General features: G+C 35.5%; 3 protein-coding genes across 8 annotated transcripts; 2 read left to right on the forward strand and 1 right to left on the reverse strand.

Moving 5' to 3' along the window:
• Window positions 1–67: 67 nt before the first annotated feature.
• On the reverse strand, window positions 68–5,324 carry LOC100647229 (troponin C). Of its 2 annotated transcripts, none has more exons than XM_012314278.3 (3): window positions 5,187–5,324; window positions 318–738; window positions 68–217 (listed from the first exon to the last, which is right to left on the reverse strand). In XM_012314278.3, exons 2-3 carry the CDS (start codon window positions 718–720, stop codon window positions 189–191), a joined length of 432 nt encoding a protein of 143 aa, XP_012169668.1. In that variant the 5' UTR covers window positions 721–738; window positions 5,187–5,324; the 3' UTR covers window positions 68–188. The 2 variants fall into 2 exon arrangements, with proteins under 2 accessions (XP_012169668.1, XP_012169667.1); XM_012314277.3 differs by lacking the exon at window positions 5,187–5,324 and adding an exon at window positions 1,022–1,178.
• On the forward strand, window positions 5,182–12,512 carry LOC100646872 (palmitoyltransferase ZDHHC8). Of its 3 annotated transcripts, XM_012314276.2 has the most exons (10): window positions 5,182–5,324; window positions 5,453–5,574; window positions 5,658–5,815; window positions 5,883–6,055; window positions 6,178–6,372; window positions 6,448–6,592; window positions 7,162–7,376; window positions 7,440–7,634; window positions 9,429–9,610; window positions 9,704–12,512. In XM_012314276.2, exons 1-10 carry the CDS (start codon window positions 5,233–5,235, stop codon window positions 10,120–10,122), a joined length of 1,896 nt encoding a protein of 631 aa, XP_012169666.1. In that variant the 5' UTR covers window positions 5,182–5,232; the 3' UTR covers window positions 10,123–12,512. The 3 variants fall into 3 exon arrangements, with proteins under 3 accessions (XP_012169666.1, XP_012169665.1, XP_003399331.1); XM_012314275.2 differs by having other exon boundaries at window positions 9,429–12,512; XM_003399283.3 differs by having other exon boundaries at window positions 7,461–7,634; window positions 9,429–12,512.
• A 537-nt stretch (window positions 12,513–13,049) lies between these two features.
• LOC100646991 (RNA-binding protein with serine-rich domain 1-A) lies at window positions 13,050–15,408 on the forward strand. 3 transcript variants are annotated; one of them, XM_012314283.3, is made up of 7 exons: window positions 13,050–13,210; window positions 13,487–13,542; window positions 13,648–13,816; window positions 13,911–14,039; window positions 14,127–14,435; window positions 14,516–14,763; window positions 14,858–15,408. In XM_012314283.3, exons 3-7 carry the CDS (start codon window positions 13,812–13,814, stop codon window positions 15,145–15,147), a joined length of 981 nt encoding a protein of 326 aa, XP_012169673.1. In that variant the 5' UTR covers window positions 13,050–13,210; window positions 13,487–13,542; window positions 13,648–13,811; the 3' UTR covers window positions 15,148–15,408. The 3 variants fall into 3 exon arrangements, with proteins under 3 accessions (XP_012169673.1, XP_012169675.1, XP_003399332.1); XM_012314285.3 differs by having other exon boundaries at window positions 13,771–13,816; XM_003399284.4 differs by having other exon boundaries at window positions 13,487–13,816.
• Window positions 15,409–15,542: the final 134 nt, after the last annotated feature.

Consider the following 15,542-nt stretch of genomic DNA (forward strand, 5'->3'; position numbering starts at 1 on the left):
TACAACGACTTACTCTTTCGAATTACAGAGTTAAGTGGAGTAGGATTTTTAATAATTAACAAATGAAAAATGTATATCACCGTTTTATTAAACAAGTTTCAAGATACTCTAGTGCCAACAAAAATATTAAAATAATATTTTAAATGTATTGTCTTCGATGTCGCTCTGCCAATTCTTTCAAACCATGATTATTCTCCAGTCATCATCTCCATGAATTCTAAAAATATAATAATCACGTAGAATCTAATTACTCAAGGCAATAATAAATTAATTTGAGAATTTTGCAATGAAAATGAAGAAAAGAGTCAAGTACATACCATCGAAATCAACTGTGCCCGATCCATCAGTATCAATTTCAGCAATTATACCATCTAAGTCCGCGCTAGTGAGTTTGTCATCCAGAGCAGCAAGAATTTCCTTTAACGTAGCCGTTGTGATGTATCCATTTCCTTCGCGATCGTACAAACGGAAGGCTTCTTTCAATTCTTCCTGCATCGCCTCGGCATCTTCTTCTTCTAAGAATCGACCAGCAATTCTGCAGAACCCATCAAAGTTCACCTTACCAGTCCCTTCCGGATCGTTCTCCGCGATGATAGCGTTCAAATCTGCATCATCGAATAGTTGACCCATTGTGTTCAATATCGTTGAAATCTTCAGCGTGTCGATGAAGCCGCTTTTCGTCGTATCGAACATTTGGAACGCTTTTCGCATCACAGCCATTTTTTGCTCATCTTCCTCCTGTAAAGCAACAATTCAATTTGCATCGCGTTTTTTCATAAAAAAATCGTATGTATAATCAATCTCCAGCAAATTTTCTCTTTTTATTTATTATTAATCTTCGGCAACTATTCCGTCTCACAATTATTTACTGTGTACATGTAAATTTCGTTTTTTTATTCACTTCTATAAAAGAAAATCACTAATAAGACAATCATTTTTATGCGAAGCCGAGTAAACGTCGATTCGAACACAAAGTGAGAGACTCGACGACGACGAGGGCAAACGTTTACGCGACTCTTACCATGGTGACGGATATCTCGCACGGCGGACGACGGATACCTGAAGTGCCGCGGCTTTTCCGTCCCGGTATAAAGACATCCACAGCGTCTGGTAAACCAGCTAGAAAACTGGTGGGCGCAAAAATAGAGCGACGCGACGAAAAATGAAATATGTTATAAGTGGGTCCTCCGTGATGTCGGAAGGCCGACGCTAAATCACACAAGATTGCAATTCGAATTGCATGATCACCTGTACACATTGATCACATATCTTAAATTATATCATCGTAACGCGGTGGTCGTTGGTGTATTACTGGATCGTGGATTATTTTCACTCGTTACAACAATAATCGCGGTTTCCTCCGGTATATTTAAAGGTTCGAATAACATAGCCATTACGTTTCGGATTTCCGATTAAGAAGAAAATGTAGGAGGAAATATAAAAGATGAGAAAACCGGTATCATGTAAATATCATGTTCATTTATGAAACGCTAGAAAGTGTAAAAAAATTGGATATTATTTATCTTAACAAATATATTAACATTCCGTAGTTTACCGAGTAAACATTTCATTATCGCGAATACAATCCAATGTCATCAAACGGACATTGATTATGCAAATCTTCTCCCCACGAGTATCTATCTTCGAGCAAATAATTCCTATGCGATAAAAAAGCACATCTACATGCAATTTTCAGACACGTCGCTGTTCTTAGATTCGGCTGCCCACGCATTGCAAACCATTACAACACCACCTTCCACCTGGTTTGCTCTAACAACAAAAATATAACGAGCCTTCGGACTCTTTAAAGACGATTCATCAACGATTCTCACGCATTTTCCAGATTCGAGAAAATAGGTCAGTGGTCATTTTCTGCAAATGCGAATAGGATACGGCTGTTCCCTGCATATTATTCTACTTGACTCCATAAACATTCCAAAACTGTCTGTACTAACTCTGTTTAGTCGTATCAACATACCGATAATGATATAAACAATGGCAAAGCATTGTTTACCTTCATTTCTATTAATATTCAAGCTGTCCATTTATAATATTTTCTTCGTATAATTTATAAGGCAGATCATTCTTACCTTACTGCGGTTTTTGCAATTTTTATATTCTAATCTTGGTCTTGTTTCAAAAAGTAAAAAGTTCCTTACCAACCTTTAAGAAAGATCTCAGTCTAGAATTGAAACAATCGATTATATAATTTATCAATGATCCTACAGCTGAATATTTTTCTCATACATAAGAACATTTTTAACGATGAAAGAATATGAGAACAAATAACGTAACAAGACGAAGGCCGTTTTGTTTTCTGATCTCTAACTAGCGGAATAAAGTAAATCTGATTCATATCGTGTCATTAATTTATAAATAAATTTCGAATGTTTATGCAAATCTATTTTTTTTTGTACACGTGGATAAGGAATTGAACAATGCTTTGGAGATCGGAAAGGAATCGATGCTCGAGTGAGAAGTCGCTATTCTCAAAAGATAAGTCTACGGCTATAAATAATATGTACCAGGTGATTAATCAGACACGATAGACGTGTGTATACAAGATTTTCGCTTTGGATGTCAGTGGAATGTAAAATGTTTGTACCGAACCCATTTTCATTCAGTCGATGCTCGTTTGAAAATGCCGTGGGCGCATATGAAGATCGGCCAACAGATACGTTATACGTAAATTTGTCTCATTAGAAATATTTTCGGTTGCCAGCGCATCATCATCATTACCATCATCGTCGTGGTTGTCGTGGTCACCACCGTAGGTGATGTTACCACGCGTAGCTCTCATCAATGCTCACCGAGGAGTGACAACGGCGTTTCGAGCGTGCAAAAGCAATTACGTTTCGGTGCCAAGTTCTGAAAATCATCGTCCCCTTGGCACGAGGCCGTTCCTCGGAAGCCGACTTGTTAAAGAGGTATGCGGATACTGCCCTCGGTGATCCAGCATCGTCTTGAAATTAATTCTCAGAAAAATCAATTCTCCTAATAATAACATCTCTTCCATTTTTATCTCATTGGCGCATACAGATCGAGCTTCACTTGAAATTATTATGTAAAATCTTCCATATAGTATGTATAACGTTGGGTCATTATTGCAAGTCGCTTGCAAACTTCAGCTGAGGATAACTTCTATCGCTGTTCAGTTTCAGAAGACACGTTACGATAAGTTATGATTACGAGAGCAACGAAGATAACAGATTATTTCGTGTCACTGATATCAAAAAAGTCATTAAGGACCAACGTTGCGTTAACGCAATATCACATTATCTGCGATCTTTCTTGCAGTTTAGTCAATCTATACGTCGAATTCTGTTCTTTAACGTTATAATTGCATAATTGCGAAAGAAAATTCCAACGATTTACTTTTTAGGTCTACACCCTCTGTCTACTAGATTCCAAATATATTTTCTAAATTTGAAAATATTGAAATATTTATAAACTATGTTTCTTTAAATTTTTCTGTGTCTCTAATTTGAGTAATGGTCTTACATAAGATATCCATTATTGCTCTAATACAATTTCTTATAATAGCGTTCGCGGACTATAAAATGCATTGTTTTTAACAAGCAAAAGACGAATATTCTTAGATCCTATGAAGCAGCGAAATTCATTTGAAAATGGATTCTTGATTGTAAAAGTTAAATAATAACCGAGTTTATATAACAAAGTTCCCCGGTATGTGGCATAATTCTGTTCTAATTCTTAAATGTACGACGTGGGTGGTAAAGCATCGTTAATAGTAGACTGTATTTCAATCCGAAAGCCATGAATTTAGCAATGAGCATTTAATGCATGGACATGATAACTTAGCTTAAACCGTATCGATACAAATTAGCGAAACATGTCGAATGTATGAAACGGGTGTGTGTAAAACATGTTATCCATTCTAGATGATTCGTATCGATGGGATTCTTCTCGCTATTTTGTAGTTCGTCATCTGGTTGGCCTCCTGCCATACTTCCTAATATAGTGCCGCCGCAACGGTCCTTCCTTGACAGTTTTTTGCTCGCTATTATGAAATTTAAGCTAATTCTCGTTTTCACACGATACTCTAAAAAAGAATTTTTATAGAAATATTTTCTATTCCAATGCATTTATCATTATATACATAAATTCTACACGTTATAGTCTATGTGCATGCAACGCATATATGAATAGTATAATTAAAGTTAATATGTATATTTAATTATTTCGTAACATGAAACTTATTAAAAGAAAATTTATTTAATTTATTCCTATTCCATAAGTAGAATCCTCCTCTCCATACTTTTATAAATATCTTCCAATTTCCTGAGATTTGAAGAACTTAAATATTCAAATTAATTTGATGATTCAATAACATTGATTAAAAAATTGATAAATCTATTAACAAATGAACATTGCCTATGTTCAGAATAAAAACCTGATCAATTACTATATTTTGAAATAAGATTTATAAAACATCGTGTAACTTTTTGTAGACAATTTATTAGAAAAAAGTGTGTAAGAAGATCAATTTATGTATTAATACTATTGTTAGAATATGTACTCAATCAAGATTTGAATGAATTTGCTATAACGATTTGAGAAAAAATGGAGCATTTGGAAGGAAATGGGTCGGTGGAAATGATTTCCTTTAGCGCTTAGAGTTTCCTAGAATCGTCGGTAAGGAAGTTTTTTTTAGTAAGAATTCATATTTTCTGTCGGTAAATACGAAATTCGAAATTGCGAAGGTTTGGAAATATCGCATGTAACGACGTTAAGCTACATATGACTACATTAAGCTGAGATTACGCTTCTATAGACATAGAAGAATGGTGAATCGTGAAAGTGAACCGTAAGGTTTCGATGGATCATATTGTGGAACGCTTGTATTAGAGGGGGCACGGCTCACTGTCCGGCCACAATATATACATATATATATATATGTATATTATATATATCTATATACATATATATCTATGTCAGCAAGGTAGTGTGTTCGCGGATCGTGCATGCAGGAGTGCTTAAATATTAATCACGTTACGGATGTTTTTACTGAAGTGACGCGCGTGTAATAGACGGATAGACTATCGAAATGCCACGAATGTACAGACATAGCGCGAATGGAAATCCGTGCTAAATACGGATCGCTCACTTTGCAAATAAGCAGTGCCGATGGACGCGGCCATGTTTTCTGGTAGCAGAAATCTTACCCATTAATAATTCGTTAATCGTCGATCACGAAGTGGAGTGTACAGAATGCCGAAATGCGATGTAAAGACAAGGTATCTACCAGCTACGTTTGCCTGGACAGCCCTATTAAGCACCACGACACTCTTCTTCTGTTTTCCGTAAGTTCCGCACACATGTCTACCTTCTCGTGAGTGGCCGCAGTGTTTGCGCTCCTGTTTTCGTTCTTAAGAATATACCAATTTTTTGTTAAGACGTGTGTTCACTATGTATTACTTGGATCTTCTAGCTGTCAATATTACGTGTTTCGATGGGGGACATGGGTACCTGCTCTTCAAGGAGTCATTACCTTTTTTGTTTTGGCAAATTTTACACTAGCAACATTTATGGATCCAGGTGTTATTCCAAAAGGTATGTTTATACGTGAAGTGCAAGTTTTACAAATACAATTTACAAAAATATAGTTCCTGAAGTAGCATGATTTTCTTTTAAAGCACCTCCTGATGAGGATAGAGAAGATGATTTCCATGCTCCGTTATATAAAAATGTAGAAATCAATGGCATTACAGTTCGTATGAAATGGTGTGTTACATGCAAGTTTTATAGACCTCCACGTTGTTCACATTGCAGCGTGTGCAATCATTGTATTGAGGTATACACTCAATGTAATTTGAATGATTCTGTTGTATGAAAGTCTAATTTTCTTTTTATATTTCTAGACATTCGATCATCACTGCCCATGGGTAAATAATTGTATTGGTAGGAGAAATTACAGGTTCTTTTTTTTCTTTCTCCTGTCACTTAGTTTTCATATGCTCAGTATATTTGGACTTTGCCTATATTTTGTATTGGAACGTAAGCAACAGTTGGGTGAAGTGGATACTATTGTGGCGTATCCTTTTTTCCTAAATTAATAATTGCAATCTTAGGAGATGCTGCAATTAATTTTAAGTGATAAATCTCTTTACTGCAAACTGTATTTACTGTATTTTACAATCCTTAAATTTAAAATAGACTTGTACTTATGGGAGTGGTTATACTTCTGTTCATTCCAATCTTTGGACTGACTGGCTTTCACGTAGTACTTGTTTCCAGAGGACGTACAACAAATGAACAGGTAACGGGTAAATTTAATGGAGGCTACAATCCTTTTTCTCATGGTTGCTTACACAATTGCTGTTATACGCAATTTGGACCACAATACCCCAGGTAATGTACTAGTTAATTTTTTATTCAAAATGTTATATGGAATAAATAAGTAATTACGAATTTATAACATTTCAGTTTGATTAAGCCTGAAAAGTATTCAGGAAAACGGTGCGGAGTTTCTACATCTGAGATATCGACTATAGGCAGTGAGAACCAGGTAAAAACCTACATGGATAGCAGCAATGGTGTTAGAAATGCCAGTTCAAATGCTTACAATAAGGTAAGAGCTAGTGCAACTTTGCTTGATACTTCTGATACTACATACAAGAAGATTTTACAAATGTAAATAGCTCTTCCTTTCTAGCATGCAACTTTAACGCTTTTTTGATGTTTAACGCACCAGTTGTATGTAGTTCTATTATAGATATGTAATTCACTCCGCTTTAGGACGTTTCAGGTTCATGCTAATCTATTCTTTCCCGCGCTTCAGAGCTTCAATAAAATGTATATCGCTGCTCGCAAATGTAGTGCATATCAACACATTTAAGAAGATGTTGCACGATTTTTCAAGTTTTACAAATTTTTGTTCGTTAATTCCAAATTTTCTCCTTTAGTGTACAATTTCCAGTGACGATTCTTCCTCTACATAATATTTTATTTTCGACGTTGGAAAAAGATGCGACAGTTATTTTCTGTTCAGTTCCCTATTCCTTACTCATCCTGGTTGAGTGCCAATATCCCTAAGAAATGTGCATTATTTATGTACAAAAGCGTGCTATAATAATTTGGTAATGAACATAAATTTTTTATTGCAATAAAGATAGCATCAAGTTGGATTATTATTTCCAGTTGTCTCCTGGACGAGATGGGTCGGATACAGATATGGAACCTACCGCATCGCAATCTGCAGATTGCGAACCCACACCTCCAGTACAAAGACATGGTTCCAAAAGCAATTTCTTCCTGCCACCTGTGGAGAATAGTGAATCTCCCAGGCACCCTCCACCATCGCAACATCGCCATCCAATGCACCACACTAGAGGCAGCCCTCACCCAAGGCCAAGGTAAAATAAAAAATGACAGCAAATGATACATCGTTTGTTAATTGTTTTTCTAATATACATAAGGTACGTTGTCAATACCTATAGGGGAATGAATGGTTCTCGGAGCCATACGCCTGATCCTTTATCGCCAGAAGCTAGTGGTTCACCAGACACAGCTTCTCAAAGAGGCCAAGGTCAAGGGGGTGCTAGTCCAACAACGCAACGGATTAAAGCTATTGGAGTACCAACTCCGCTTGCAATTTCCAGTCCTATTCGCAGGTATACTATGCTTGTCTGTCGCTTTTGAAACGAAAATAGAACAATTACAAATTCAAATTAAACTTACTTCGAAAGAAAGAAAAATATGTGCAAGTGTATATTGTATGATACCATCTTGTGTGATATAAAAATTATTAAATATTTGTTCTATTCCGTGGATATATATATATATATATATATAAAGTACTTTTGGAATATTTAACTTTTAGATGTATATTTTTCTTTTTTTTTTTTTTTTTTCTTAATTGTACGTCGCGGCGTTTTCACATTGCACAAAAATTTACCTCGTTGTAGAGAGCAAGAGGGAAGCGCCACATTTAGTAATAGTTATAATACGTTGCATTTCTTGAGCACGCTACCAATACAAATTGAACAGTCTCCTTCTTCAATGTCCTGTTTGCTACCTCTCAACATGATGTGAAGCCTGTTTACTTAAGATTCCCCGTCCCTCACTATGAACACCTCACTCTTGCTCTTATTCTTTCTTCCTTTATTCTCTCACCAGTATTCTCACCTTCTGAATGACGAAGGAACGTGACGAAAAAAAATGTTGCGCGATGTAGATCACAATAATATCGTAGAGAATTAGTTTCTCTGCATGTACATATTACAAGATATATGGTATATAGATAAGTTTGTGTCCCACTGCAGGGGGTGGTAACTGCAAGAAGCTGCTTTCTACCATCACGTTGCAACCTACTGCAGGTAAACACGAACTTCATCCTACGAGGACATATCGTAGTTTAAAGTTATGCTTTCTTGCGTATATTCCATACATATATCTATCTATCTATATATACATATATACATACATATATATGTAGATATTACTATTATACATATTAATATATATGTATATATATTTTTAAGAAAAATGCATACTTTAGTCTAGATACAAAAGGTGCCTATCAAGTCTGTCCACCTCAAATATCTTCATTATTTCAAGTAATAAATGAAAATATTATTTGCAAATGTGTATGGTTGCAAGAAAGATATAACAATGCAGATTATGACAATAATTATTTTCCAGGGGGAGATATAATACAAATTTGACGATCGATTTTTTAAACGGAGTATTCAACCTTTTGCCGTAAATTTCTATGAAATACTGACTTTTGAGTATAATAATTTTGTTTATTCTATTATTTTCATTATGAAACATGTTCAGTATATGTATTTGGAATATAAACAGTAGCTAATAAATATCATTCACAGTTAAGTTTTCAACTTCCTAGTATTAACATAGTCTCTCATTATGACATTTTCATTCAAAGAACAAGTAAACATGTTTTCTATTTATGGAAATTTTTATTTACGGTGTACACGGAATTCATTATTTTATCAAATTTGATCATACAGAATTGGACATTCATTTATGAAAAAAGAATTGTATTACATTTTTTGCAACCATGCAACTTTTTTGAATAACATTTTCATTTGTTATGTGAATAATAAAGACATTAAGATGGACATATTTGTCGGAATATCCAGCATTATATACATATTTATACACGTATCAGTCGACAAACACGCAAGTAAATGTCCACATACATATGTATATCCTAGGTTCGCTGCGTTTTTACTTTTTATTGAATAGATGCTAATTTTTATAACAGGAATGATGCGCTGTTCTCTCTCCTGTATGTTTCGCCAGAACCGTATTTGTATGGCTACAATGCTCAGCACTCGCATATTCATCTTGGTTCACTGTATTATTGTGCATTTGTCGAGTATTCAATTATCAAGTGCGGTATTTAAAAGCACGGAGATCAAAATATTGTATCTCTGTTACAGATCAAATCCAGGTACGCCGACGCAGGTTCGTCGGCCAGATTTTATAGGAGTTAACGACGCACCGACTTATTACGATGCACAGCAAGGAAATAATACCGGTATTGGTGCTGCTAGTGGTGCCGTCGTAACCGGTTATAGCCCGCAGCGACGGTTCTTGTCAGAAAGTGAGCTCGTTCGTCAAGGTACTGATCATTCATATTCAAGAACTAACAATACTGTCGACAATATCCGAGAATTAGCGGGTTCACCTCAACGTGGTGTCTATATGTGGAAAGATAATTCTCCTGGCAGCTATCCTGCTCCAACCGGTACGGCAAATGCAACGACACATCAGTCACCCTCGCAAAGACCTCCACCACCGTACGATTATTACCGTTCCAATCCAACGAGTCCTACTCAACAATTGTACGTGAATACTCCTAGAACGGCGTACCATCCTGCGATGAGGGGTGGAGTACCGGTCTTCCCACCGCATCAGTCGCCACAGGTGAAACGAAAAGCCACAATGGCGACACCAACTACTCCGACATCAGGCGATACTCGACGCAGACCAATGTCTTTTGTTAGAGCTTTGGAAATGACGGATTCTATGGAAATGGTGTCAGCGCCTAATGAGAACAGATCACAACGGCCCACGACACCGACACCGGATCGTGCTAGTGTTTATGATATGAACTATGAGATATCCGTATAGCCCACCTTTACGGTCTCCGCACCATCTTGCGGCTGGACGGAGATTGTACAAGAATTGCCGTCATTACGCGTCTCCTATTCCAAAGAGGAAAGAACATATGCCGCTTACGAGATATCCGTCTGAATCTTCGTGTCGAAGCAGCTAAATAATTTACATCAAATGATATTATTTCGGTCGGGATATTATAAAGTTCTTCCGGCCCAAATGTTGATTGACATTTACCGTATTCCACATCCACCGTCAACATACTTGGAACAAGTAGAGCAAGGCCAATTATTTTCCCGAGGGAACAAGGACGTCAAACGCTGTCATCGTTCATCTATGTTATTAGTGATACCCGCAGTGTACAATGCGTATTATGAACGATGGTATGTTAAAATATATTCAGTGGAATAATAATAGTCGATAGACAAGAATCTTCGGGAAAAATCGGTATCGGTGTTTAATGATTTCCATTGTGATTTACTAACAACGGAAAATGCATTAGATTCTTTGTTTCGCGTTGAACTCGGAAGAACGTCAAATCGATAAAAAAAAGGTGTTCATCGCCGAGTCTACGATTAATATAAGACTGTCTGTCTCGTTATTAGCAAAAATTTTTGATTTAGTCATTTTTTAAAGGGTGTTCATTCAATTCGATATGTACACGAAATAAAACGTGTTCATTTATCCGAGGGAGAAAGAAGCGTTCGGACCGATTGACGATCGAAGTAATCGAGTCACGAAAGCGTCAACGAAAGTAATTCCGAACGCTTAGTGTTAATCGCTAAGCAAGAACAGCTGCTGACGAATTTTCCCTCGTTTAGCAGCGTACACAATTCTATTTTTTAGTACTCAGTATAAAGTCAGTTTAGATTTTGATACCGTGACGTCGTGACTCAATTTCTCGAAATGCAGCATCGATTAATTTTCCTTTTTCTTTTCCTTATCGATCAAAATACACAATTAGACGAGTAACAAAGAAAATAGAGATTATCGTTGCGCACCATTTTTTAGGGTCGATTTTGACTCGTGGTCGTGTTCTTTTTTCGTTGTATAACAATACAGACGAAAGTAGAGCAACACTGTAAACAGGATGAAAATCGAACCCGCTACTATAGTCTCCTATCTTCATTGATGCAAGAAGAGTTCGTGTCCAGTTAACAAAAAGTTACTTAATCGATTTAAGTCATTATCCGGATAGAATAACGAATTCTGTGTAAAATAATCGTGTAAAATGAAATGTGTAGCAAATTTTTAATATACATATTTAACAATATTTATACGTAAATAATAAAAAAATATAAGACTTTATAATGATTTCATTTGTTTGTTATAAATGATGATTTTATCGATGTGACCACTAATATGATCAATTAATTTTTACGAAATAAAACAAAAGAAGAATGGTTAGAAAGATATACGAAAGAGAACTGTATGAATGCCAAGAGGAAACGGATGGATGGACGAATGGATGTATAACAAGAGAATATTTAGAATATTTAGGCGAGAAAGCAAGTGACAGACCAGTATGTTTTAAATGTTTACAATGGTGGATGATTACTCGATAATAGAAGAAAGAAAAGAAAAACAGAAAAAAATTAAACATAAATAACGGACTTTGTTAACAAGGGGAATACAATTTTGTAATATATATATATTGCATAAATTTATTGATATATCTACAGCTACTGTTAAGTTTGTAATATACCCTGCTTAAAAAAAAATTGCATGGCGATTTCTGTATTATGTATTTGTATGCGAGACCAATATTATCAATTATGCAAGCTTAAGGAATAATTGCGAACCGTGTATGCGTAAGGTAATCGTGAAATATTGCGTGCCCAGTTACCTTGCGACAAATTGGTAATCGAATTATTATTGTTAAATAGCACATATCTTTCTGCTAAAGGGCTTATCAAACATCGAATATTTTCAGGCTAAAGAAACATTTCCTCGACGAATATCCGATATCTTTGATAAAAAAGAAAAGAACAATGGATACACAAAAATGATTAGAAATATTTCTTCCATTGCTGGCGCTACTGATAAAACGCGTTACTCGTTTCCTATTTATTTTCTGATTATATATATTTTTCCCTTTCTTTACAATGAGCTGTGCCAAAACAAAGGAAACATACGATTTTCCATATTTTACTCCAATTATGTAGTTTTCACATAATGAGCACTTAAAAAAGAAGTAAATAAAAGTAAACAAAGGACTGGTACAACGTTAAAACAGATTGCTTTAGAGGATTATGCGTAAAATGTGACGAATGTTTAGTGTTTATAATTCGGTGTACTTGTACATAAATATTGCTCGTTATTATCACTTAAATGTACATACATATACATTTCGGTACTTACGTATCGCTGCAGCAATCTACAAAAATAAAATTCATGAAACACAAGCTGATTGTACTCTAATTGTGCTAGAATATCTTTGATTTAATTATTTATTGCATTTATTATTATATTTTGCAGGTATCAATTACATCTCATTCTTGCAATTGAGTCAAACCAGATTTTTAAAAAGGGCAGAAATTAAATCAATATTAATGATGGTGGTTTCGAATGATCGTATCACGTGGTACATGAACTCAATTAAAAAAGGTAGAGATGACATTGAAATCTATGTAGTGCCTCCACTCCCGGAGTAGATGTAGGTATCACGTGATATGTTATTGGAGCTACTTAATTATGCCTAATAAAATCATCGTCTATCTTGTACTGTCTTAACCCCATAACCTACGATTTACGTTCGAGAATTTACGTTTGGCCCGATTATCGTACTACGGGCTATGCCCGTAGTTGTAGGTTAAGGAGTTAACTACAGCTTGAGTAACTATGAGTTACAAGGAATACTGTTTATGAGGAACGAATTTGAAAAGCGCGGCTTATTATAGGAGTGTTCATAAAGGAGATTATAAGTAGCCTTATCAGTTTATGAATGTTGATCGAAATTTACACGTGGATACATAGATAACATAATTATTAAAAGATGCTAACAATATATATCTTTAATAATTTTTAGTTTCAAGTAGTTAATTTAAATTAAAAAGCAGGGTTTATCAATGGCAAAATACTTTCTGCACAACTGTACAAATGAGTGAGTTATGTTACTTTTTAAGTTCATGATAAGAGAAATTTATTATTGTTTCATGATCTTGAAACGATTCGATATTAAATGATATGCACTTTTTACATTTGTCGTTATATTTAATATGAGTGATACAAGATATAATTGAAACATAACTATGTTAATGTGCTAAAAAAATATCAAATAACAAACGTAGTTGTATTATTTATCTTGCAACTAGTTTAATAGTATATAAAATGGTCGTTTTATTGTTTGGTTAGATTTTCATAAATTTTATGATTTCAGGTAATATGGCCGCAACCCGGCGGGAATAACGACGCGAGCGCCGTGTCATTTTATTGGTAATTTAGTTTCGTACACTTCATAAACCTTGTATGTTATTCCATTATGTTTCGTTGATGGAATAAAGTTCTTAATTGTCGATGTTATATATTGTTTACATGCAGTATTGTTAAATACGTAACTAACAACGAGAACGTGTTCTGTGAATTGGCGACTGTCTTTTAGCGGCACCGTCCGCCATTATTGGCATTTGCACGGCGTTCAACAAGATTTTCTTACGTTTATAGGACCGAAACCACACCTATAACCTGAAAATTTATATCATACTATGATGTGAGTAATGCATATTATTTTTTTACCGTTTTGATCTTGTTTTTTTAGTTTAATCGTAACCTCGTCATTACCGGGTGTTTTCATGTGTACGTAGGGCACGCAGCCGTAAAGATAGCACGGGTAAAAGTGATTCTGAAGTCACTGATAAAGAGAATAAGAGGGAAAGAGGTAGAGAAAGAGATAGAAAAAAGCGGGCTGCCTCAACGTCCAGCAGTGGCAGTAGGTGAGGAAACAAATACTTTTCTGATAGAATTAATAATTAAAAATGAAAAATTATACTCAATATATTTCTATTATTCACATTTCACAGTTCTTCTGATAGTAGCTCAGGATCATCGTCCACAAGCAGTGGAAGCAGTTCCAGATCAAGCTCTACTTCAAGTACTACCTCTACGAGTTCAGCAAGTTCTTCTGGAAGTTCTAGGGATAGGGGAAGAAAACGAAGCAGAAGCAAGAGTGTAGATGCTTCGCGTAGACATGATAATAAAGAAAAAGAAAGGGAAAAGGAAAGAGAAAGAGAAAGGGATAGAGACAGGGACAGAGACAGGGACAGAGAAAAAGATAAAAAGAAGAGCAGTAATTCTGTAATTGATAAACCGAAACCCAAAGGACGCTCTAGGTGAAAATATTAATTGAGATCATGTATACAAATAGCCTTACTTGTAACTTCTTTTTTATTTCATTTAATTTGTATTATAGATCACCTTCACCACGTAGAAAACGTAGGGAAAGATCACCAATTCCTAGACCAACAAAAATACATATTGGACATCTAACCCGTAATGTTACTAAAGAACATATTATGGAAATTTTTTCTACATATGGTCAGATAAAGATGGTCGATTTTGCGATGGATAAGCTTCATCCAAATCAAGGACGAGGCTTTGCTTATGTGGAGTTTGAAACAGCAGATGAAGCTGAGAATGCAATGAAACACATGGATGGTGGTAAGTACAAAATTTCGAACTTTTTCTTACTTATTGTCTTGTTAATAGATACTAATAATTTAATTTAATGAGTATTTCTCCTATATATCTATAGGACAAATAGATGGTCAAGAAATTACTGCTGCCCCAGTATTGTTACCAAAACCACGACCGTTACCGATGCGGAGGATGTCACCTTTAATGGGAAGAAGAGCGCCTCCACGATGGGGTGGTGGAGGTAGAAATACTCCTCCTCGTTATCGGAGACGTTCACCACCAATTAATCGTCGCAGAAGCCCACGGCCACCAAGACGTAGACCAAGAACTCGTTCGCGTAGTCCCCCAAATAATCCACGACATCGGCACCGTCGCTACACGAGATCAAGTTCTAGCAGTTCTCGATAGCAATCTTTTTTGTACATATAAAATAAGAGCTGAATTTGACCAAAGTCAGTTCATTCTGATTGGTCGTCTTAATATATTAAGCAAAACAATTTTTACCAATTCATTCGATCATATTGACTGGGAAAGTGTATTATGCATTCAAAAATACACTACACTTGTTCACGTGGTGTTTATGACAATTTAAGTTTTTGTCAATGACTAAAACACCGTCCGTGATCCGCAAGTTCTGCTTTTGAAATATATCAATTTCACACGTGATAAGTATATTGCTATTGATTGGTACCTGAAAGCCGACGACCCCGGATAAAAGAATGTATTCTGAGACATTGTCATACACGATAGTATTAAATATAAAACATGAAGACTTCAGAAGAAATATTATTACTAAATATTAT

This window comes from Bombus terrestris, chromosome 11 (genome assembly GCF_910591885.1).
Source record: "Bombus terrestris chromosome 11, iyBomTerr1.2, whole genome shotgun sequence".
In the NCBI taxonomy this organism is placed as follows: domain Eukaryota; kingdom Metazoa; phylum Arthropoda; class Insecta; order Hymenoptera; family Apidae; genus Bombus; species Bombus terrestris.